The 24,570-nt window shown below is 29.2% G+C and overlaps 1 protein-coding gene across 2 annotated transcripts; it reads right to left on the minus strand.

Moving 5' to 3' along the window:
• Window positions 1-321: 321 nt before the first annotated feature.
• On the minus strand, window positions 322-24,181 carry dia (diaphanous related formin 1). Of its 2 annotated transcripts, none has more exons than XM_065502586.1 (5): window positions 23,459-24,181; window positions 12,195-12,496; window positions 2,263-4,212; window positions 1,675-2,205; window positions 322-1,119 (listed from the first exon to the last, which is right to left on the minus strand). In XM_065502586.1, exons 2-5 carry the CDS (start codon window positions 12,493-12,495, stop codon window positions 641-643), a joined length of 3,261 nt encoding a protein of 1,086 aa, XP_065358658.1. In that variant the 5' UTR covers window position 12,496; window positions 23,459-24,181; the 3' UTR covers window positions 322-640. The 2 variants fall into 2 exon arrangements, with proteins under 2 accessions (XP_065358658.1, XP_065358659.1); XM_065502587.1 differs by lacking the exon at window positions 23,459-24,181 and adding an exon at window positions 12,751-12,774.
• Between the last annotated feature and the right edge of the window lie 389 nt (window positions 24,182-24,570).

Genomic DNA, 24,570 nt, shown 5'->3' on the forward strand with positions numbered 1-24,570 from the left:
AAAAGTAGATACAAAATCATAGGAGTTATTTGGGGAATACAAGTGGAAATCTCATAAAAAATAATCTTTTTTTAAAAAATACAGCTATTGTAAATACCAGAGTTTAAACTAAAAAAGCATAAAATTTGAGTTAACATTTTGAGTAGAACAATGTTTTTTTTAAATAAGAAATTTAAAAAATAAAACTACAACTATGCAACATAAAAATATATTAAAATAAAAATGCAAACAATTACAAATGCATAATTAAAAAAAGAATTTTTGTTTGAAGAAACAGAAAAATAAAAGAAATCTTTAGTAGAACAATTTAGTCTTAGTAAGTTGTTTTTGTTTTTGTATAAATAAAAAATGAGTACTTTTTTATTTATTTATTTTACAAGTACATTTTTCGATGTATAAAAATATATGTATATATTTATAAAGTTATAAAGAATAGTTAAAGATCGATTATTGGTTAAGTTAAGTAATTAACGAAAATCGTTCATAATAGATCCATTTATAGTAGGTATAGTAGTAAGTAGTAGTTAAAAGTAAAATTTTATATTTTATAATGACTTAAATGTCTATGAAGTGGCATTGTGTTTTTGTTTTTCTTTTCTATATACATGATATTTATTAGAGTAAAGTTAGGAATAAGTTATTATGCAGAACCCATTAAAGCTTCATTACTGAGCATTTCTCGCGTCACCAGAGCACCTGGATTAACTCTTGTTCTCGATCTCGAACGACTTAGTTGCGCACGTCTCTCAGCACCGGCCGGTCGTTGTCTTCGCTGTTGGCGATTGTTGCGGTTACCGAAGGCGGAACCTGTCTGTAATGCTTCTAGCAAACTGTCCATAACACCTTCTTGCGTTTGGGCCGCATCCATATCGACTAAGGCCAGCTTACGTTGTTGTCTCTCCAGTTGTTCGCGCAACGATTGTTCTCTGGCCTCTTGCATGCGTCGTTTCTTCTCTTCCTCCTCGCGTTGACGTATAATCTCTTGGTGGGCCTGAACAAAGGCATCTTTGAAGGTTTTAATATCAGCAAAGAATTCTTCCATTGTATATTTGCTGGGATCAAAGGCGAAATATTCACCCAGATCTTTGTACAGTTTTTCCATTTGTACTTGCATTTTGCCTAGATTATAAAGGAAAAGGATTAAAAAGATTTGAGAAATATATAGCTAAAATTTAGCTTTCAACTTTTAAAAATAACAAATTATTGTAAAACAAGTAAGATAGCATATTCGGCTATGCCGAATCTTATATACCTTCAGCAAAGTTAATTTAAAATTAATATAAACTATTTTTGGTTAAAAAACTATTTTTTTGGTAAAAAATTAATTTAAAAAATTGTGTTAATAAAAAATGGAAACAAAAAATTGGGATAAAAACAATTTGGTGTGAAAAAATTGTTCAAGAAAAAAATTTTAGTGAAAAAATCTGAAATCTATGGGCCGATTTTCGTGATTTTAAATAGTAATCCTAAGTTGGACTACAGCGGATATATTTATGTATCATTCAGACGGACATGGCTATATAGACTCTGGTATTAACAATCCAAAATATATATATTTTATGGGATCGCAAATGAAAAATATAGAAATTACAAACGGAATGACATACTTATTTGTATGTACCAGGGTGGAAAACTCGTGGTGAGGGGTATTATAAAAGATAAAAAAACTCTTACCCAGCACATCCACTTGCTGCCTACAGTCTACGGCAAATTTACCCATCACTTCACTAAACTTATCATCTTCACATTGTGGCACTTTATTGTTTTGCAAATCGGTTTCTAAATTTTTAACAGCAGAAGTCATTTGTCTCATTGACTTTTGTATGGCATCTAAATTGACACGTGACGCCTTGTCGACATGTGTCATATCGTTGTAGAATGTTAAAGCATCCGGGAAATTCTTCTCCACCACATCGACCAGATAGTGCAGCAGCGTTTGTTTGTTATCGGCATCTTTTGTGTTGGTCAATTTGGTCAGATAGGAGATTTCAAAACCAAACGCCGGATCATTTTTCATACCAGAATTCATGTAATTACCCATGAGTAATATAAGTTCTAGGATTTTTGAGAACTTCTTGCTATTGCGCACCTCTTCACAGGCAGCAGTGCCAGCCACAACGTCGGGCTTTATATCTTGCATCAAGTCGGCGAAGGTAAGCTTGAAATTGAGATTATGTAGACGGGGCGAGAGGCGTTTTATTTCACCTAAAAAAGAACAAATTAGTTATTAAATGAAATAAAAAAGAAATTATTTATACAAACCAATAGTAGCTGCAAACTGTTCAATGGGCGGCAGAGGTTCTCCTTTAGCTTTAATTTCCTGTAGACGTTTCAATTGCTCTGGCGGTGGTAAGTATTGTATAAGATTTTGCAATATATTGGAAGACAAAATGTCGGTATCACAGCGTAAAAGACATATTTTGATTTGTTCATATGACAAGTGTTTGAGTGAACCACCCAAGAGTATAGAAAGATTTTGAGCCGCCTTGCCATCGAGAACTCTTAAGTCAATATTTTTCTTTGTCAATGTTGTCGGCTTATCCACGGAATCTTTGGGATCTTTTTTTACCGGCTTCGAAGAGAACTTGAGCGAAAGTTCTGTCAGCATATCATCTGTGGCCAATTTATCTTCTTGACATTTAACCCAAAAGGATTTTTCTGACATTTTTTGAGGTATAATGGCTTTCCAGTTAGCACGTTTCATAGGATTCTTAGCTTCCCATTTTTTCTTGGGTTTCAAGCCATGCGGGAGTACGGGAGCCATAGGAATAAGCATGGGTGGCGGTGGTGGACCTCCCATGCCGGGCATGCCTGGCATAGGTGGAGGTGGTGGCCCTGGTGGTCCACCCATACCAGGCATGGGTGGAGGTGGTGGTGGTCTTGGACCACCCATACCGGGCATTGGAGGAGGAGGAGGTGGAGGCGGACCACCGGCACCTCTGGGCATACCCGGCATTGGTGGCGGCGGAGGAGGTGGTGGTCCACCACCCCCACCACCAGGTAATGGTATATTTACCTTTGGCAATTTATTTGGCGATTGAGCCACAACTCCAGTCGCCTCCATCAATTTAACTTTTTCCTCTAAATGAGCCGCCTTTGCCTCCGCTTCCTGTTTGGCAATTTCCAATTCTTCTATTTTCTTTTCATACTCCTCGGAACGCTTGGTCTCTTTGGCTTTCGTCTTCTCCACAATGTCGTCCAAAAGCAGCGAAGAATCAATATGAAAGTCGCGATTTTCAAAATTGGGATCACCAAGTTTGTGAAAAACAATTTGTGACACACACTCTTCAATTAGCTGGTAGTAGGCTGGCCGATAATAGAAATCATCACGTATATAGAGTAAATGTTGTAATATCGATAGGAAATAAGGTTCAGATGGCGTATCGGTGACAATATTCTTTATGACATCAAAACAGTCGGTAACATCATCCATATTATAGGTGACATTATCGAAACGTTGGGTAAACTCTTCAAAATCATCTTCACGAATTTCATTGAAGATTTTAAAATGCTGCTTCAAAGCATCATTATTACTTTTCTCCACGATTTCTTTAAATCTATCAAACTTGGCATACAAGCCCATACGCATAATTTCACATCGCAAATGCAGACGAAAGTTCAAGTCACTGTGTGTGTTTGTTAAAGTATTAATAAAAATTAAACTATGACATGCCAGCTCTCTACGTGGATCGAATTTATCGTCCAAAAACAAAGCATCCACTATGGGCCGGAAACGTTCACTAGACTTGTACGACGTTGAGGCGGCTGTTGTTATCGCTCTTAATACTTTGTCATAACCATTACGATCGTGTACCAAACAGAATGAAGCCAACAACTTGACCGCTTCACACATGGTGCTAGGCTTGCGCGGATCCAACGATTGTGCCAAAAGTAATACTACAGTATGTTGATCGGGTGTAAGTACTAGGTTTAGACCCCATGTATTATTCATAATCGCCTTCAAACATTTTATGCATTCCAGCTCGATACGTTGCTCTTGCTTACAGCGTCTAAGTAATTTGATAATTTCATCGATGCCATCTTCGCCGAATTCCTTAATCCACGACAGCGGATTATTTGTGAGCGCCACGCGTAAACTTTCGATACAGGCATAAATTTTATTTTCACTATGTTCTCCATTGCGCAGGTACTCTATGTAATCTAAGGGTTTTTCAAATTTTGAATTTGCTCGATGTTCTAGGGAATTTTTGCCTAAAAAGATGAACATTTTTTGGAATTTTTTAGAATATTATGGTATTTTTTAGTGTGTAGTTATTAGAAATATAATTTCTAAATATGACTTTAGTTAGTTTAGAAATTAATCAATTGGAATTTAAATATATAGGTGTGATATTTTTATTATATTATGATCTAAATCTTTATTTATTTTGCTGTTAAGATTATGTTTATAACAAACAACAAATTGACTATTTAACAAATCGCGGTAGTTGTTGGTTAAACCAAATTCAATAATATTCAATACAAAAGTTATAAAATTCTTTAGTGAAAAAATAATGTAAATTGGAGGTTGCATTAGGTTAGGTTACGAAGGGTTGTGTGCACATGTGCAATTTGAGGATAGAATAGAAGTATAAAAGAATAAACATAAAGGTTTAGTGCTGTTGTCTCTTACTCGGCAATGAGCCGTAATTGTCTAACCCTAAGATCAGCTTGGTAATGTATCCAGCTTGACGCCCTACAGTCCGGTCTTTTGCTCCAGGATCAGTAGGTCGCACTCGAATAACTTTCGGATATCTCTCTATAAAAATGTCAGATCGGCGATATCGCCTCATCTGAACTCAATAAAGAGCCCTGACCTGTGGGTTCATACCAAATCTCATTGCACTGTCTAACTAGTTTGGATCCAACTTAATGGCTGTCTAATGCCATGGGAAGTCTATATGACGATAAATCTTCATAATGAAGACCACGGCTCCTGTTTCCTCTTTCCATTTTGAACCATCTGTGAATACCGCACATCGCTGAAACACTCGGTCGAATTCAAGCCAACGTTCTCTATCAGTGAACGAAATCATGGAAGCCCTACTAAAATCGATTGCCGACACAATGCAGTCCATTATCCCACGAATATCGTATCTGAAGCGTTCGATTGTATAAAAAATTCTAGTGTGACCTTCTCGCACTTGTTTAACTAAAGCATACACTAAGTAAATGAACAAAAACATTTTTCTTTTAAAATTCAATATTTCATATTCGTGGGTGATTTTCTGAAGTGGGCCTTATATGGGAGCTACGACCAATTATGGACTGATCACCATGAAAACAGGTCGTGTGAATTATGTCTATATGAATGTTATGAATGTTGAATTTTATGTGTATACCAACATTTTTAGGAGATTTATACACGTTAAAGTGATTTTCGGAAGCGGGTTTATATGGGTGCTATGACTAATTATGGACCGATCATAATAAAATTTGGTGACGAGAATTCCGTATATATAAAACTTATTAGGAGCAAAACTTTGTGTACTTTGCGCACAAGGTTTAATGATGTCCGTCCGTCTGTCTGTCCATGTAAACCTTGTGCGCAAAGTACACAATTTTGGGCAGGTTAAAAATATGATAATTAATAATGAAATATTATGATTCTGTGCGCTTTAATTCGTGAACGAGTTAAACTTTAATATCGTCATGATGAATATCTTTATACAAAATGCTGCCCAAAGTGCCACTGATTATTCCTGGCTCAACACTTGCTTTGTTTGTATCACTACTTCCGAACGTATTGTTTTGGGCTATTTGTCAGCTACAGTACCGTGAGCCTTAAATTCAGCGATTAAATTACGTGCAGCGGTCTCTGAAGGAGGCTGAGATTTTAAAATGTGAAAGAAAAGTGTAAAATTTTACCCAATTTTTTTTTTTTTTTTTGTATAATAAATATTTTATTTATTTTTCTTCAATTTATATAACCAAGCCTTAGGGGCCATTAATGGCTAATAAAAGCTACTAAATAAAATAATTAAATTTTATAGATTTTTGGTAATTATTCGAACCTTTTTTTATATATATAATTTGAAAGTAAATTTTTAATTAGGCTTAAGTTCATTTTTATTATAATTTATTTGTAATAATTCAAAGAATATCACTGAATACTAAAATTTTAGACAATTGGCAAATTGGAATGCATTTTCTACCCTGCCAAGGGCGTCATCAACAATCTTCATTGTCAGGGTCTATTTGTAAATATCATCTATTTAACTTACTATTATTAGGAAATAGAATATGGGAAGCGTAATTCATATTTATATTATTTGTAAATTAGACGAAATTCCAAATATTTTTATTATATATGTGTATTCTTATTATTACAAATTTATCATTTTATTAGTGTTGCTGTAGTCAACCTTTGGTTAACAATTTTAGCTATGAATGTTTTTGTGTTAAAATATTTGGAATTTCGTCTAATTTACAAATAATATAAATATGAATTACGCTTCCCATATTCTATTTCCTAATAATAGTAAGTTAAATAGATGATATTTACAAATAGACCTTGACAATGAAGATTGTTGATGACGCCCTTGGCAGGGTAGAAAATGCATTCCAATTTGCCAATTGTCTAAAATTTTAGTATTCAGTGATATTCTTTGAATTATTACAAATAAATTATAATAAAAATGAACTTAAGCCTAATTAAAAATTTACTTTCATATTATATATAAAATAATTAAATATATTAACTTTTAACAAAAATAGTATAAATAAAAATAGTTAAAAACAAGTAATTACAAAATTATTAACATTTTTTTTCTTTTATGCAAACATAAAAATAAATATAAATGTATATATAATTTAATAAAAAAAATAAAAAATATAGTTATCAGACCCTTTTTTTAAATCATTATATAATAATAAAACAAAAAAATTATAATGCATGAAAGTGCATATCTTTCAAATTTTGAGGAATAGTTAAAGAGAAGGAGAAAAAATTATAAATCATGTGTAATTACATAATTCATTAGTTTTCTTCGAAAGGTATAAGGCGAAGATGAGAAACATCTTAGATCCCTAGGTAGTGTATTCCATATTCTTGATAATCTTATCTGGAATGATCTTTCAAATATTGCGGAATGAAAAAGTGGATATAAAAATTGAGGGTTCCTATCAGAGTTTATCAAATGAAAGTTGTCTACTATATAATCAGGGAAACCGTTTACAAAAATCTTGTAAAAAAATATTAATAACCTTATAGCTACATAATTATGAAATGAACATCGAAGGAATCTGTCCATAAAGGGAGTTACATGGTGACGTATTCCCAAATGAAAGACAAATCTCACGATTCTATTGAAAATTATTTTAAATGTAGCAAATTCACGACCCGTAGTACCAGAAAATACTTCTATACAATACAAAATATGTGGCATCAATAAAGCATTAGCGACACGCATTCTAATAGAAAATGGAAGATATATATCAAGTGAATATAACCTTCTCAATAAAAATGATATTCTGGAAGAAATGCTGTTAATATGAGCTTTAAAATTTAAGTGATCATCAATCAAGACACCGAGACATTTCATCCTATTTACAAATTCAATACATGTGCCATCAAGTGTAATATCCATATCATCAGTTCGGAAACCAAATCCCATTAATTTAGTCTTTCTTGAATTAAGTTTAAATCCATTTTCAGAAGACCAAGTTAAAACTCTACTAATAATGTAATTAACTCCTTCCTTTAATTTAGGTTATTCACGAGTGTTGGGAGCCATGTTAAAAATTTACCAAGTGTGAATGACAGTTCAATTGTTGACATTTCATAATTTGGCAGCTAATTTATTTCATAACCTCAAATTTGCATCTTTTTTTATTTTCGAACAATTTTCTCTTCCAAAATTTGACATCGTGGAGCAGTGGACTTTTCATAAATTACCAAAAGTCGACTATTCTAAAATTTAAAAAAGTCAAAAGTTCATTAACTTTTTAAAAATCGAAACTTAAAAAATCTTAGAACTTAAGAGCTCCTCCATAAATTTATAATATTAATGAGCGGCAAATTTTTAAAAAGCTAATAATATTGTAGGGTATACAAATGCTGTTAACGGCAAACCTTTTTTTAATAAACTAACCCTCAAACTGGGAGCAAGTCATTTTTATATTTTTTTGTTTATAAAAATGAATCATAATTGTATAATTTCTTTATTAGGCAATAAAATAAACTGTATATTCTCCAACAAGTATACAAATAATATTGTTCATTTATTTCTATAAAAATTTTACTAATTTAAAAATGCATTTTAGTATGCATACTTTTGTTTAATATTATAATTTCTATTTTCGATTTTTTAGTCATATTCCTCAGTAATTTCCGTAATATTTTATATTAATGTGATACAAATTATTTCAAACAAAAAAATTTTTGTCTATTTACCTGTTTCTCCTCTAATAAATAAAAAATACTACCTCTACCGACAATACGTTACCAGAATATGTAAATATTATTTATTGTCTTTTAATGCATACTACACTTTCGTACGTTTAAAAGTTATATAAAAATTTGACATTTCAGTGTCAACAAATAAAAACGCAAAAAATATTAATATTGCTGTTCTTGTTGTTATTGTATTCAGCACTTTGTTTAATTTGTTTCTTTATATGTATAAAATACTTTTAAAAAAAATATATACTTTTATATATAAACAATTTGTTTTGTGTTCAAAAATCATATGAAATAATAAGCACCAGGAGAAAATGGGAAGACATTAATCACAATATCAAATAAATCTATTTTAAAATTATTGATATAAATTATAAACTACCTACACATGCTGTATTTACCCTGAATGACTACATGTCAAAAATGTACAAGTTTTACGGTACATTTGCAAAGAAAGTATAAGATTTGAACAACTCATTTGTAACTGGGCGTTATTTTGTTAATTTAATAGATAAATATTGAAGTATGGCTAAAATAAATCAAAATAATTATTAACAAGTAAATACATTTTTGTATTTTTTTTTTACAAAAAAAGTTGTAGAATACAACAACTTGTGAACATCGATTTACTATAAAATGAAAATGTTGAAATAAATAAATAGAAAAAATATGAAAAGATACAAAAAGATTTTGTTCATTAACAAATTATATTTAAAATATGCAATATAAATCGCAAAATATTAAAAAAGCGCAATATGAAACAACAAATCGATTTCTCAGGCTTCAATGAAATTCTCACAAATAATTAAAATTTACTTTAAAATTATTTTAATATCTATCAGCGAAGAACTATTGACTACAAATCGATACCAATTTATTACATTTTTAAATATACAAAGGATCATCTTTGATCTGATGATTCCATATCTAACAAAATTTGTACCTATGTCAGTAATAAATTAATTAAAAATTTCCCGTAGTGTATCTGCAAAATTCGAACTAAACCAATTTAATATTGCCACTTGTATTTTGTCATGCTGTCATTTTCAATTCCATATATAATAAACCAAAAAATAATAAAATTGAATTAAAAATAAAAATGCATTCATTTTAAATTTAGTTAGTATAAAAATATTAAAAATAAATTTAGTATATTAAATTATTAAGCAGCAACATTTTAAACAAACATCTAAAAAAAGTATATTTTTGAAGTCATCGCAAAATTTATATTATTTCTCTTTTATTTACACGTTTGTGATTGGTGTTGGTTTATTTTGGGAGAATTTCTTTATATTTTTATTTTTATTGTTTCAAGTGTAACGTATATTTTTTGTATTTTTTTTAAACGATAAAAGTCAAGGTCATTTTATTGTAAAGCAGCTGTTGTTGTTTTTTATCTACTTTAACAACATGTACGTATGATTTTCAATGTAGATTTTAAACAATTTTATGTGAATTTTGTTTAAATGAGGTTAAACAATCATTTATTGATAAGAAAGTTTATGTATAAAATGTAATTTTTGGTTTTATAAGCCCAGGAGTATTTACTTAACATTTGTTTATGTTTTAAATTGCTTGTGTTTAGAACTATTAATACTGATATTAATTTAAACTTTAGGTACTTGCCAAGTTCAGTGTTTCCTACATACACACATATTTAAAATACGGTTTTTTTTTATAGAAATGTATTAATATATTTTGTATATAAAACCACTTTCATTATCTGAATTTGTGCCAAAAACTTCCGATTATTTTTAAATTTGTTCATATTAATAGAAATCGAATAGACAAATCAGTTTTATTGACTTCTTGTTACGCTACATATACAAATTAACTGTATTATTTGTTCGTCTTTTTATAAAAAGCAAACGTCAACTTATTTGAAGTTATTTTTCCAATATTTAATTAAATCCAGAATTTATCACATGCAATTTATAATATAAAATTTGTTTCTAGGTTCTCAAATATCTGTTATCGACAATTCAAAAATTATTGTATTAATTTTCACGTCAGTGTTTTTTAAATTTGTTCACAATAATTCAAATTATGTATATCAAAATAATTAATACAATATTTTAAATAATTAAATACATTTTTTGAATATAAATTTTGACTCAAATGAAACTGCAAAAAATTTAATTTTTTGTGATTTTTTTTATATAATTCGAATTAAATCATAAGTTACCATAAATTATTTAAATAATTATTCGAGCTAATTTTGTTCTTTAAAATAAATTATAAAATTTTTTGAAAATTAATTTTTCATCAAATGAAACTCTGCTAGATTACACGATTTCAAGTTGAAATTTAGAAAAATCCAAATTAATATCGAGAAAAAACAAATTGTAATTAATACAATTAAGAAAGTATGGTCGGCCATATAATACCCTAAACTGAGTAAATGAGAAAAAAAGTTTCTCATTTAAAATTTCCATATGGGAACTATGACCAATTATCGTCAAAAAATTAGGTCGTGTAATTTACTTAACTTATTTCTGTTCAATTCTATGCTTATACCAACATTTTTTAGAGATTTTTGCTCGTTAAAGAGATTTTCGGAAGTGGGACTTATATGGCAGCTATGATGACCAATTATGGACCGATCGTCACCGATAAAAATTAAGTTTAGTTCAATAAATTTTAAAGAATGAAATGAAAATATTTAATTAATTGTAATTCTATATTTTTAAATAATAATACATATGAGGATTTTATGCCAAGTGAACCAACTTTGAAACCGATGTCTTCCAATTGGGATGCAATTTGCACCAAGGTTAGTCCTATTGGATAGTAGTTTAGAAACAATTTTTCAACCAGATCGGTGAAGAGATTGTCTGAGGGGGTCTAAATTAGACATTTTGGCAAAACAGGTATTTTTTTCTCATTCATGTAACTTATTACTTATTGTTCTTAGTAAAATTTGTCCCAAAAAGTTTAGATCTCTTTTTCTTCAATCTTTCGAAAAAATAAAAAGAAAATCGACTTTTTTTGCAAAATCAAAAAAATTAAAGCATTGGTTTTGTCTTTTCTTTGAAAAGCTTTTTGGTCGCTTAGTGGGATACGAGTTTGATACCAAAGTTTTCAATTGAGAAAAAAAAATTAATCTGGAATCACTAGTTCCGGGTCATTATCATGTTGAAATATTCATTGGTGAGGCATACAGTATTTGATAATAAAACATTTTTTCTTTGGTGCAAAAGTAAAAATATCAATATGTAAAATATCAATATATTCAGACAAGGAATATAAGTTTTGTACATAGTTATCACTTAATGATGTATAAAACTAAAACCAGTTTCAAAAATGCTCCGAAAATTTATTGACAATTTTCTAAAACCTTAACAGACATTGTCTCATTTTTGCAACACAGTGTTTGTATGTACATTAGGAAGTAAATTTGTTTTTTTAATTACAAAATTTAAATTCAAATTCAACAACATGAATGGCAGTATAGTTAATTTATTATTTTAGTTTATAACTTCTATCAGCAACTTGTACGCGTATACACATATAAATTATAATCTTCAAGTGCAAAAAGCCAACTTGTATGAATCATACATTTATTTTCAATTATTGCATACAATTCAAGAGCTACAATTGAAAATACAAACTAAAAGGTACCAGTATAAATATTAATAATAAATAACAAAAAAAGACAACACAAAAGAAGAAAATAAAATTAGCACTGACATGGAAAACAAAACAACAAAAAAATGTAATCTTATCTAAGGAATGCCAAACAAACGAAAATAATGTTGTATCAATACTTTAGGGTTATAATTTGCCCACTTACCTTTTAAGTGCATAAAAATCATTTTTTGTCTTTCGGTTATAGATTTGGAGAGCAGAGGACCACGTTTATCTTTTGGTATATTCATGTCCTCTAGAATTTCCATAAACTTAATATCCACCTCAGAGTCACTGAGGCCTCGTATGGTTTTTTCCAATTCCTGCAAATCGAAAGCAGCATCACCTTCCGCCGACGTTGGCCGGCCGGATAAAGTGCCGGTACTGTAGTTGCCACCTTTGGTCTTGGGGCGACCAAACCAATTTTCCAGTAGGCCACCCGATTTTGTTTTTTCATGTTTAGACATTCTAAAAGCAAAGATATGCATGATTTTAATAAGATTTTTAAATAACTTTTAATTTAAATATAATTTTATTGAGCTACGAGTATTGGATTTGTAAAAGTAATAAAAAGGGAAATGGCTGAAAAATTCTCAAAAAAAAAAACACAGCTGATATGTCTAGTCGCTTTGGGTAGTGCAGTTAAGGTAGGGTAGGGTGGCGTAGTGTAGGAGGAGTTTTGCTTATATTTCAGTGCTAGGACGTATAGTTAAAGTACACACCATCACAGTATGTTTTGAATTTTGTTGTTTTTATTTTGTATATTTTTACCGCTATTTTATTTACGTTTACGTTGGTTTTTTTTTTTTAATTTTGTTTTGGTTTACTAGTCATCTGGTACTGAACGTATGAATGAATGAACATGTAAGAAAAGAGAGAATCAATTTGTTTATCTGGTTGTTGTGTTTGTTAACAGTGGTCAGAATAAATAAAATAAAAAACAAACTATCATTTGATAGCTTTTTTTAAATATACCTAGTTGAATTTGTTTTAAAATTATTAGGTCTTTCTTTTCATATGCAGCGCCGAATTGTATCTTACATAGCATCAGCTGTTTGTGTTTTGTTCACAAAATCCCGGCTTTTGAAATGGCCCCAGAGAAAGGTAAATCGAAAAAATTACGCTACCGTGACTATTCTCATGCAAAATTAATTACGCAAATGGTGTGCCACCACTGATAGGGAGTCTTGAAACAAATTCTATACGTTATATTAAAGAATTAAAAGTGTACAATTCAATTTCAGTTTCAATTCGAGTGAATTTAATCCTTCTTATTAATTTTTTTACGTTTTGTTAAACAAATACTTTTGGATCATTTAATTGTTTATTAGAAAAAATTTTGAATTCCCAAATTATGTTAAAATAATATAAAATAAATGTAATACGTTTTTGGACTTGAATGCTTTTTGTTTTGCAAATAAAAAAATAAAAAAAATTGGACAAAAATCTAAAAATCAAAAATCTGATGGCAACCAAATCAGGAATATATCAATTATGTATTTATGTTATATGGGGCTTCGAAAAGTTGATTTCAACAGCCATACGTACATGAGTATATCAACTTCGCCATTTAAAACAAATAAATCTACGGTTTCGAAAAATATTATTTTTATATTTCTAATTTATGAATTTAAGAAGTCTTTTGTAAACATTCTTTGATGTAAATTTCGGTATTTGTTACAAAATGTTTGGCTTCTTTTGCCGCAACTGCGTATTGCTGTTCTGCTTTTGGGTCCTAAACATTTCTACAACATTCCCTCGAGCATCAGCAACATAAAAATATTGAGCAGGAACATATTTTCCAGAACATACGTTTTACTCCAATTTCCGTGCTCTGCCCTTGGCTTCTAAATTTTTAGCAGAGTTTCTGTCAGAAACTATTTGGGCATTGTATGTTTTTAAACCTGCATTGGCTTTAACTTTTTGTACAAAAAGTCCGAGTACTGACCTAACCGGACTGCTTTCCTACCGGATGTGTTGGGAGCTTATTTGAAAATGCTTTCTATTTATTGAACCAGGTTTTCTATCAACGGACAAGTTCTCCCGATACTGTTTAATAACATTGGAATCAGGTTGTTGAAAATATTTAATAATTTTAGTATGTACGCACTTTTTTCTCGTCACTCATTTTAATCAGATTAACAACAATGCATGAGTAAGCATTTTATTCATTGTTAGCATCTCAGCCATATTTTTGTTTAACTTTTGATATTACTTTTGGCCTTTTCAAAACATACTAGAACATGTTTAAAGATCAACATCTTGCATAATCTATAAAACTTAAATCTAGACCACTGTGCAATACCAGTTTTAAACTATAGATGTTTGTTTCCATATTTAATTGACTACGATGGCATGCGCATTCTTGCACATAATCATAATGAAAATATGTGCATACGTATAAAAACAAAGTTTTATAATATTAGCACCAGATATATGTATGTACTACATTCATGCCAGAAATAAATTTGTATTACAAAAGTATTAAATACAAGTATACGCTACACTCAACTTTATTTATTACTTTTCTTATTCAAAATGTGCACTGAAGCAAATACAAACAAAAAACAACTACACACCAAAAAAAAAACATTATCTTTCAACGGTTTAACGTACTATTTTGAAATTGATTATTTGAAAACAACAAAAAAAATACAAACAGTAAAATATTGTTGATGTTTGAAATTAAGAGAACAATTTAAAAAGTCATTATAGAGCAAATTGAATTATGAGAGAGTAGTCCAAAGTTAATGCATTTTTGGTTGTTTTTTTTTATTTTGTTTGAATGCTTAAATAAAATGTATTTGAAAATAAGAATCTCCAAATACTTGTAGTATAAACAAAATCATTAGGAATATTTTTTACACTTAATACCAATACATTTTGTAATGACATCATAGCCATTAAAATAACAAAAAAAAAATATAATCTAAACAGTGAAATAATATTAAAAAAAAAATAAAAAACAAATAAATAAAATAACACAACTGCATTAGTTCATTTATTATAAAATAAGCAGATGATCGATCGATCATTATTTTGTAATAAACAATAGCGGTATAAAGGTGTGAAAGGGAACCCTGCTTATTTTGTATATGAATAATTTTTCTTAGAATCAAATTAGATAGAAAAATTATAACGATTCTTAATGCTGTGTTGGTATTTATGTTGATTTACACTCATATTTGTTTTTTATTTATTTATTTATTTATTGAAATTCGTAGTAATATAAAAAGTCCCTTTGGACCAAAATAACTTATATTACATAGTTAAATTACCTGAATAAATATACATTAAAAAATAAAATAAAATATATATATTCAAATAAAATCTTATTCAATTTCACTTAAACTTAAAAATACTGATCACATTGGCTCCCCAGCCACGAAATAAAATATATTTTTATAAAAGTGATTATCCCATAAATAGCAGCAAGATGAACTTAAATTTAACACTAATCAAATAAAGCAATTATATAAAAAAAAGAAAAGAGAAGTAGTTGAAAATGTGTATGCCTATATTCAAAATCCACCAAAATGTCTCAGCAGTTTCAGACGAAAAACATTATTCGTGTGAGAAAATATGCGAAGTTCAAAAGGCAAATGATTCCAACAACGAGCTACTTTCACTACGAAAGATTTCTCAAATAATGTACTCCGTATTCTAGGTATTACAACCTGAGGATTTCTTGTAGAACGAGAAAAAGAAAATTCAGAGCATAGTTGAGACGGCAATCCACTTTTAATCACCCTATAGAACATCAATAAATTCCGAAGTGTTATGAAGTCTCTAAAAGAACAACCTAAAAATGTTCTTACATATCCAGAAATATGCATACGTCTTCTTGTTTTATTAAAAAATTATATTTAAAACTTGTTTTTGGATTAATGATGATCTAAGATTTGAAATAAGCTAAATTGATACAGATTTGATTTCAAATGCTTGACTATTTTTAAACCTGAAATTAAAACAGTTGAAGGCTATTTGCTATTATATCGGTATGAAATATGAATTATTATTTATTTTTTGAAAATAATGGATTTTGAATTAGAACGAAGACAAATTATTTTACCATTGTACTTTTTTAACTGTATAAAGTATTAAAACCAAACAGAGCACCTCAAAATATTGCGCCAAATATTAAACTTCTTAATAATGTCCTAACTACAATGGAAACCCAAATTTATTAGCAAACTGCCAGACATACTCTCAACTTGATATCATCTTCACCAAATTATACTTTAAGATAAAAGATTCAAAACAAAAATTGTAGGTAATTAATTCATGGTAAAAAAAAATTATGAAAAAAGTTTTGGTGAAAAAATTGTTTGGTGTATATCAAATAAATGGTAATTAAAAATTTGGACAAATTTAAATTTTAATTAACAATCTATCTATGACCAAAAAATCATTTTTCAAATCAAATTAAATTGATTTTGTTCTTAAAAATTCTGCTGTAATTGGACGTATCAAATTTTGGGTATCAGTATTATTTATATGGAGAATACCGGTTACAGTTTTCCTATAAATAACAAATAATTTGTTTACTCCATGGTATTAAACAGAATTGTAACATATTTCTCATTCATTAATATTTTATTTTGATATTCTATTGGACTTTAACCGTAATATGCTAAATATAAATATGCCTACAATAGTTTTTAAATATAAAAGTTGTTTTATTACAGTATTGGTTAGCTAATTAGCATTTAAAAACAAATTTATCATTAACAAGTATAATACGATTTAAAATTTTTAGTTTAGCAGAGAAAAATATGAATAATATTTTATTGAAAATTTTCTAAATGACATAGAACAAATTACAAAGTTAAGTATGATTTCGTTTTATACATTTTCAACAAGTTAAAATGAAACAAGTTATAAATCTAACACCCCCACTCGAAATCTACTTTAAAACAATCCCAAAAGTTTACAAAAATGTAAATGCTTTTCCTTAGAAACGGGTTTAGTCAAAAAATCAGCTAGTTGATCATTTGTAGATATTCCAATAAACGAAACTTGATTTGATTGGCGTTTTTCTCTTATGTAATGATGCCTTATATCAATATGCTTCGTTCTTGGATGATATACTTCATTCGAGGCTAAGTGTATGGCACTTTGGTTGTCACAACATATGTTAGTAGGAATTTGATCGTTAAATTCAAAATTAAGTTCCTTTTCCAGCATTCTTAGCCACATGATTTCTTGCACTGCTGCCGATAACGCCATATATTCGGCCTCTGTTGTAGATAATGCAATGGTTGGTTGTCGTTTGCTATTCCAGGATATTGCTGCATTTTGTAATAAATTAACGTAACCAGTAACTGATCTTCGATCTTCCAAATCATTACCCCAATCAGAATCTGTATACGAAATAAGATTATTATTACCATTAGTATAAAAATGTAACTTGTAATGAGTAGTTGCTTTCAAATATCGAAGAATACGTTTCACAGCTGTCCAATGAATTCGGGAAGGAGCTTTATTAAATTTACTTAAAAAATTGACAGCTTGACTTATATCAGGACGTGTGCATTGAGCAGCAAATAATAAACTACCAATAGCTTGTTGATACGGAACATTTTTCATTGTATCATCTTCACATTCGGATTTTGAAAATTTTTGATTAAGGTCCATTGGTGTAGATATTGGATTACAATTTTCCATTTCATATCTTTTCAACATGTTTAGAATATATTCTTCTTGATCCAGAGTTATATGATCATCAGTTTTAATTATTCGCATTCCTAAACATCGTTTTGCTTCACCTAAAAATTTCATTTTGAAATTTTCCATTAATTTTGTTTTAAATAATTGACTAAAATCCATATCATTAGTAAATAGGAGCATATCATCTACATAAAGCGCCATAAAAGTAATTTTGTTACCTTCAATTCTATAATAAATGCAAGGATCAAGTTTAGAACGTTTCATACCATATTTTTGTAAAGCATCATTCAATTTATTATTCCAAACATGACTTGCTTGTTTCAATCCATAAAGTGCTTTCTGCAACTTTAAAACATGTCCATTGGGAACTTTCACAACTGATGGCGCTTCAACATAAACATTTTCCACCAAATCACCTTGTAGAAAAGCAGTAACTGCATCCATTTGTTCAATTTTCAAATTGTATCTTGCAGCTAAAGCCATTAAATAACGTATTGATGTATATCGGACAACTGGTGAAAAAGTTTCTTCGTAGTCAATTCCTTTTCGTTGTGTGAAACCTTTGACTACAAGCCTGGCTTTATAACGAATTGAATCATCCTGTTCCTTCTTCTTCTTGAAAACCCATTTTGTCTTAATTAGATTACATTTATCGGGTTTTGGAACTACTATCCATGTTTTATTTTCTTCTATGGACGATAATTCGCTATTAATAGCTTCTTGCCACTTTTGGTTTTCTCTTGATGAAAGAGCTTCTTCAATGCTATTTGGTTCTTCTTTGGAAAGTTCAGCACAATAACTTAACCAATTCCAAGTTCTTTTTTCTTTATTGGCTAGTCTTTCACTTCTTCTAGGATTGGATTCCCCCACTGCACCTTCATTACAGCTTTCAGTTTCTACAATTTGACAATCAGTAGTTTCACTTGAGTCTAAAGTTTCTTCAATATTATTGGAATCGTTAGTTGATTCTACTTGGTCAGATTCTTGACATTCCCCCACTTCATTCTCATTAATAGAATTAAATGATAATGAACTAAAGTTGGAATTATTATCTTCATCATCAAGATTATTTGAATTCATAGGGACGTTTTCATTTTGTTTGCTGTCACAACTGAAAAAATAATATTCTTTTCCTTTTGTCTGTAATAAATAAAAAGCTTTTTTATTTTCATCGAATTTTACGTCTCGACATGTTACGACTATCTTTTTGTCTATATCATATATACGGTAACCTTTAATGTTAATGCCATATCCAACAAAAATACCATTACTTGATTTTGAATCCCACTTTTTGCGTTTTTCTTTAGGTATAAGTGAAACAGCTAAACATCCAAATATTTTCAAGTGACTTACGTTAGGTTTCTTTTTTGACCATAATTCTTGAGGTGTACATTTCAATAGTTTGTGTGGGGATCTGTTGACAACATATGCAGCGGTCTGCACTGCTTCAGCCCAAAATTCCTTCGGAAGTTCCGCATCACACAACATTGATCTTGCCTTTTCAGTTAATGTTCTGTTAACACGTTCCGCAAATCCATTCTGTTGAGGATTGTATGGTACTGATTTTTGATGTTGAATACCCCACTTCTTTAATGCAGCTTCAAATGTTTTGTTTATGTATTCTGTGCCATTGTCGCTTCTTAGTATTTTGATTTTGCTTTCTGTTTGATTTTCTGCAACAGATTTGAATTCTTGAAAATTTTCAAAAACGTCAGATTTATTTTTTAAAAAATAAACAAATATTTTGCGTGAAAAATCATCTACGAATGTTACAAAATACCGATTATCACCAAGCGAATTTACTTCCATGGGTCCACAGACATCAGTGTGAACTACCTCCAAAATTTTTGAAGCTCTATTTCCTTCGTTGGGAAATTTAATCTTACATTGTTTACCACCGGTACATCCTTGGCATAGCTCTTTATTCATAGAGTTGACATTAAAGTCCAAACCAATTACCATACCATTGCTTAGCTGCTTTAAACCATCGTAATAGAGATGTGCAAAACGTTTATGCCATATTTCCATTGAGTCTTTGCCACTGGCATTAAATGCTTGATAGGATTTTGGCGTATTTAACCTATACATACCATTTTCACATATAGCACTTGCAATCATTTGTCCATTTGAACCAAAAATATTTCCGCCATTCTTATCGAATACTATTCGATTACCAGCACTACACATTTGACTCACTGATAATAAATTTTCTGTTATATCTGGAACATATAAAACGTTTTTAACCGGTATTACATATTTACCAAATTCTCCACAAATATTTATTTCAATATCGCCCTTTGATTTCACTTTTAGTGAATTGGCACCTGCTGTTTTTATTTCACCTTCATATGGTTCAAATTTCTTAAAAATTTCTTTCTCCTTCGTCATATGTGCCGAAGCACCACTATCAATGTACCATTTTGATTTATTATTCACATACCTACCGCTCAATGCATAAAATGATGTACTATTCTTGAAATTTTTCTTTTTCTTTATGGTTGGACAATCAGCTTTAAAATGACCTAAGCCATTGCATCCAAAACATCTGCGTTCAGATCCATTTCCTTTTTGCTTTTTTTGAAACGCTTTCTTGCTAACTAATGCATGACATGAACTTTCGACTCTGACATCTTGAAGTAATTTCATCTTGATTGAATCAGCTGTTATTTTTGTACCACAGCTTCCAAGAGACATTATCATCGGCCTATACGTTTCCGGTAATCCTTTTAGTAGTAAACAGCCCAACCATTCATCATCTACAACAAAACCTATTGATCCCAATTTTTGAGATGCAATTACAATTTGAGATACGTAGTCCTCAATTGAAGAACAATCTTCCAATTGAATTGAGCATAGCTTTTGTAACAACCCGACTTTTCTGTCCAAACCTGAATCCTGGAACAAATCCTTAAGAGCTTTCCATACATGGCATGTCTTTTCGCAACCTCTAACATAAACATAGAGTGACTTATCCAAAGCTAAAATTACACGGCATCTTGCTTTTTCATCTTCTTCAGGTTTGTAGTTTTCCAAAACAACATCTACATATTTCCACAAGCCTTCCAATCGTAATTGTGTTTCCATAGCAAAACTCCATGTTAGCCAATTTTCCGAACCAACAAGCTTTTCAAATTTCTCAATTTGACCAACTGCCATTTTTTTAGAATTCGTTAATTCTTTTTATTTTATATTTATTTTTTCGTTAAATTTACAAGATTTAAAATTGTATTTAAAAAATCTCAATTTGCTGGGCCCATAACCTTTTAGTTTAGCAGAGAAAAATATGAATAATATTTTATTGAAAATTTTCTAAATGACATAGAACAAATTACAAAGTTAAGTATGATTTCGTTTTATACATTTTCAACAAGTTAAAATGAAACAAGTTATAAATCTAACAAAAATAACGTGTAAATAAGAAATACTGTAAAAAGAAAACAAAAAGTCAAACATCGATGACACATGAAATGAATTATGAATATGATTTAAGAATTTGTTTTACACCTCTTTAAAATTTACACCCAATTCTTATTTTAATAAATAGGAAATAAATACAATTTAATATTTTTATCGAACGGAAATAATTGTGGTTATTTTGTTCTATGAAATGTTAATATTAAAATGTAGCAGGAGAATCTATCAACAACAACAGTTGAACTATTACAAAAATAATACAGGCACTGTCAAAATATGTTCTCTTGGTAACCGTTTATAAATTTATTCAGAAAATAAAGAATTTAATACTAATAAAAAAGATAATAATTGTGAATTTTATTTATATGTACTTTCCACAATATATAGAATTAAAAGAGTTGCAAAATTAACTTTTATCATTTATGGGACTTTTTCTTATAAATCTTACAGTTGTAAATATAACTGAGCATTTTTTTTTTTGAGCTTTGATTAAATTATGATTGCGTTATTATCCCGTAATAATCAGCAAAACGATTTTCGTTATTTTAAATAAAAAACGAAATTTTTCCAAATATTACATTAAAAGACCAATATCCGAAAAATGAGAACATAATTAAATAAATTCTGAAAATGGAAAATAAAAAGTATTCTAAATTGTGGTATTGACAAATCAATGGGAACTTTAGTTTAATTGTTAATAAAATTATCTGACCCTTGTAGCATTAAAATCTTTTATTCTTTTGGTTTTGAAGTCTAGCCATTTTTACTAACCGTAAATTAGCATTTTCAGCTATCATATCTTAATAGGTACATTTTCACGTTTATCAAAATAATACCACAATGTTCCTGAGATAAAATAGTAAAGAATTTTTACCTTCAAATTGTTATCAAATATTTTTTTTAATTCTTTAAGATATACATAGTTACATAACCTCAATTTAAAATCTTATCTAATCATACTACCTACAGAGTAACCTAATTAATTGTAATTATTTAAGTTTTATGTAAAATTTTTAATTATTCAATTCAAATAATGTCTAAGATTTCTTTAAGTACTCTTTTAATTAACTAATTTGTTAAATTATAAAATATTCTTAAATTTAAAATAAAATTTGTATAATATAAAGCTCTTAAATTTCGTTTAAAATAAATGGAAAAAATCTGAAAATTAACTTGTGCACAGACAGATTCGTTTTGAGGTAAAAGTGTAGGTCGGAATTTGCTGACGTTATGTATGAAAACTTTAAGTTTTTTAAACTGTATATGAATCATAATTGAGTAATAATAAAAAATAAACATTCAAAATAACTTTAAAATATAACTGAAAAATAAGAATATGGTCAAGAAATAACAACAGGTTTAAGCATAGATTTTTTAACACATTCGTTAATTACCAAACAAGTACATAAATACCTACATACATAAAAATGCATTTTAATGCAATGAGGTCTAAACCATCTAATATCTAATGGATTAAGTCATTAATTGCAACAAACAAAAACTTGTAGTAGGTATTACAAAGTATTTAAATAAATAATGATTTAAGTTCCAAACGTACATACGTATTTAGCAAACTATAAGAAGTTTATAAAATGAAAGATTTATGGAAAATTTAACAAAACAAAAAAATTGTTTTTCCATCAAAGTTGTTTACATTTGAAAAAAAAAGTGTTTTCCTCTAACAACTACATTGACTGTTATATTCATTTGTTTTTGTAATTCTTTGTTTACATTTCTCATTCGATATGAAGGAATGAAGGGAACTAGAATAGAGGTGAGTTACAATGTGTAATGTAAAGAGAAAGGAGAAGGTATATTATAGATAGAAGAAAAAAAAAGAAAACCACCAAAACACAAACTAGAAAAAAAGGAAATGCACGATTAAAGAACAACAACAACACACCGTTGAACAACAATAGACAAGCCAAACAAGCATACACATTAACACCAATAAAACGTAAATGCTTCTTCTATACACACTCTAGTGGTGATGATAATCATGGTGCAAATGTTCACTATCATTATTATTAATAGTGTTGTTGTTGCTGTTGATAAAATGCAGATCATCTTGATGTTCAAGATGTGGTTGTTTTTTTTATATTTTCTTTTTCCATCTGGTATACGCCCTGACCGATGATTGTGAAAAGGAATAAAACAGAATAACAAACTTGAAAAATTCCTTGTGATCTTTAAATACCTATAAACAAAACTTTCAAATTCAACCCTATTTTCACAAAAATCTCAATTCTAAGAAATTCTATGAAATAAAAATCTTAAAAAACAGAAAGATATCAGTTTTGGTCTTGTTGAAAAGCTGGTTTGTTAGATTTTGTTTTTTTATCTTACCTTGTATTTTGCGCGAGTTTACGTCATAGAAACCAAAATATCAGCAAATTGCAAAGACAATATTTTTTCGTTATTTTTTAAGTCAGCACACAAATTATTGAAACAACATATAGCACCACTTAATAATTCCCTATAGTTGTTGTTGGTAGGAAACCCAATGTTTGTCGTGTTTTTTTTTCAAAATGTGCTGTATGGGATTCGAGCTGTTGTATAGATGGATGATTTGTTTGTATAAGATTTTATTTTTATAGCAATGAAGCTGGTCTTGAATCGTAAAAAAAATTATGTTGATATTGCCGTAGCTGATGACTGGCCTGATTTTTCAACGAGTATAGAGTATATTTGAGCTTTAACTTAAGAAACACATAAAATTTTGTTTTTTTTTTAATATAAAAATTTCTCTACAAAAGTGAATAATCACCTCGTTTTATAATACTTCTTTTGAGCCACAATTCTAATACACAATTTTTTTCGTTTTGTGGACTTTGCCAACTTTGTTTTTTTATTCCGCTTTGTATTTCCACCACTTGTTGATTTTTTCTTTAAACAATTAGCTTTATTTTCGATTAATTCCACTGACTATTTTATGTTTTTATTTCGTTTAATTATTGTAAATTACATTTAGTTTAATTCTTTTGAAAATATTGTTTTATTAGCACTAAAATGTAATAAAATATTATGCGCGATGCGAATAAAAAAGTCGTGTGTTCGTTTGTTGCCAAGTTTTTTTTATATCTGTTACGTTTTTGAAATGTCAGTCACAAAATTGTTTGTCATTCACAATAGCTTTGATTCACCACGATCATTCACAGCAGAGTTGCATTAAATGTTAGCTGTGGTAAAATAATATTCTAAAAGACTGTTAAGAAAAATAAAAACGAAGGTCATTATGTCTAACATTTAGTGATATCACATCATATCTGGAATTAATCAAAAGTTCAAAACCAATAAATATGAAAGATTTTCTGAAAATATTTCATAATTTTTCATAATTTAAGTCTCGATAGGGTAAAGTTAATAGAATGGAGGCATTATTTTTCAAAAATACTACAAATTTGTATCGGGTTAGTATCAGATGTTTAAGCAATTGTTGTCAATAGGTTAACAATCAG

The sequence above is a fragment of the Calliphora vicina genome, chromosome 2 (assembly GCF_958450345.1).
Source record: "Calliphora vicina chromosome 2, idCalVici1.1, whole genome shotgun sequence".
Lineage (NCBI taxonomy): Eukaryota > Metazoa > Arthropoda > Insecta > Diptera > Calliphoridae > Calliphora > Calliphora vicina.

Coding starts and splice junctions, on each gene's coding strand:
- dia (XM_065502586.1), bottom strand. CDS start 12,495: ATGTCTAAACATGAAAAAACAAAATCGGGTGGCCTACTGGAAAATTGG. Junction 2,206..2,262: donor ACAGTTTGCAGCTACTATTG/GTTTGTATAAAT, acceptor GTTCTTTTTTAG/GTGAAATAAAACGCCTCTCG. Junction 1,120..1,674: donor GCAGCAAGTGGATGTGCTGG/GTAAGAGTTTTT, acceptor TTTATAATCTAG/GCAAAATGCAAGTACAAATG.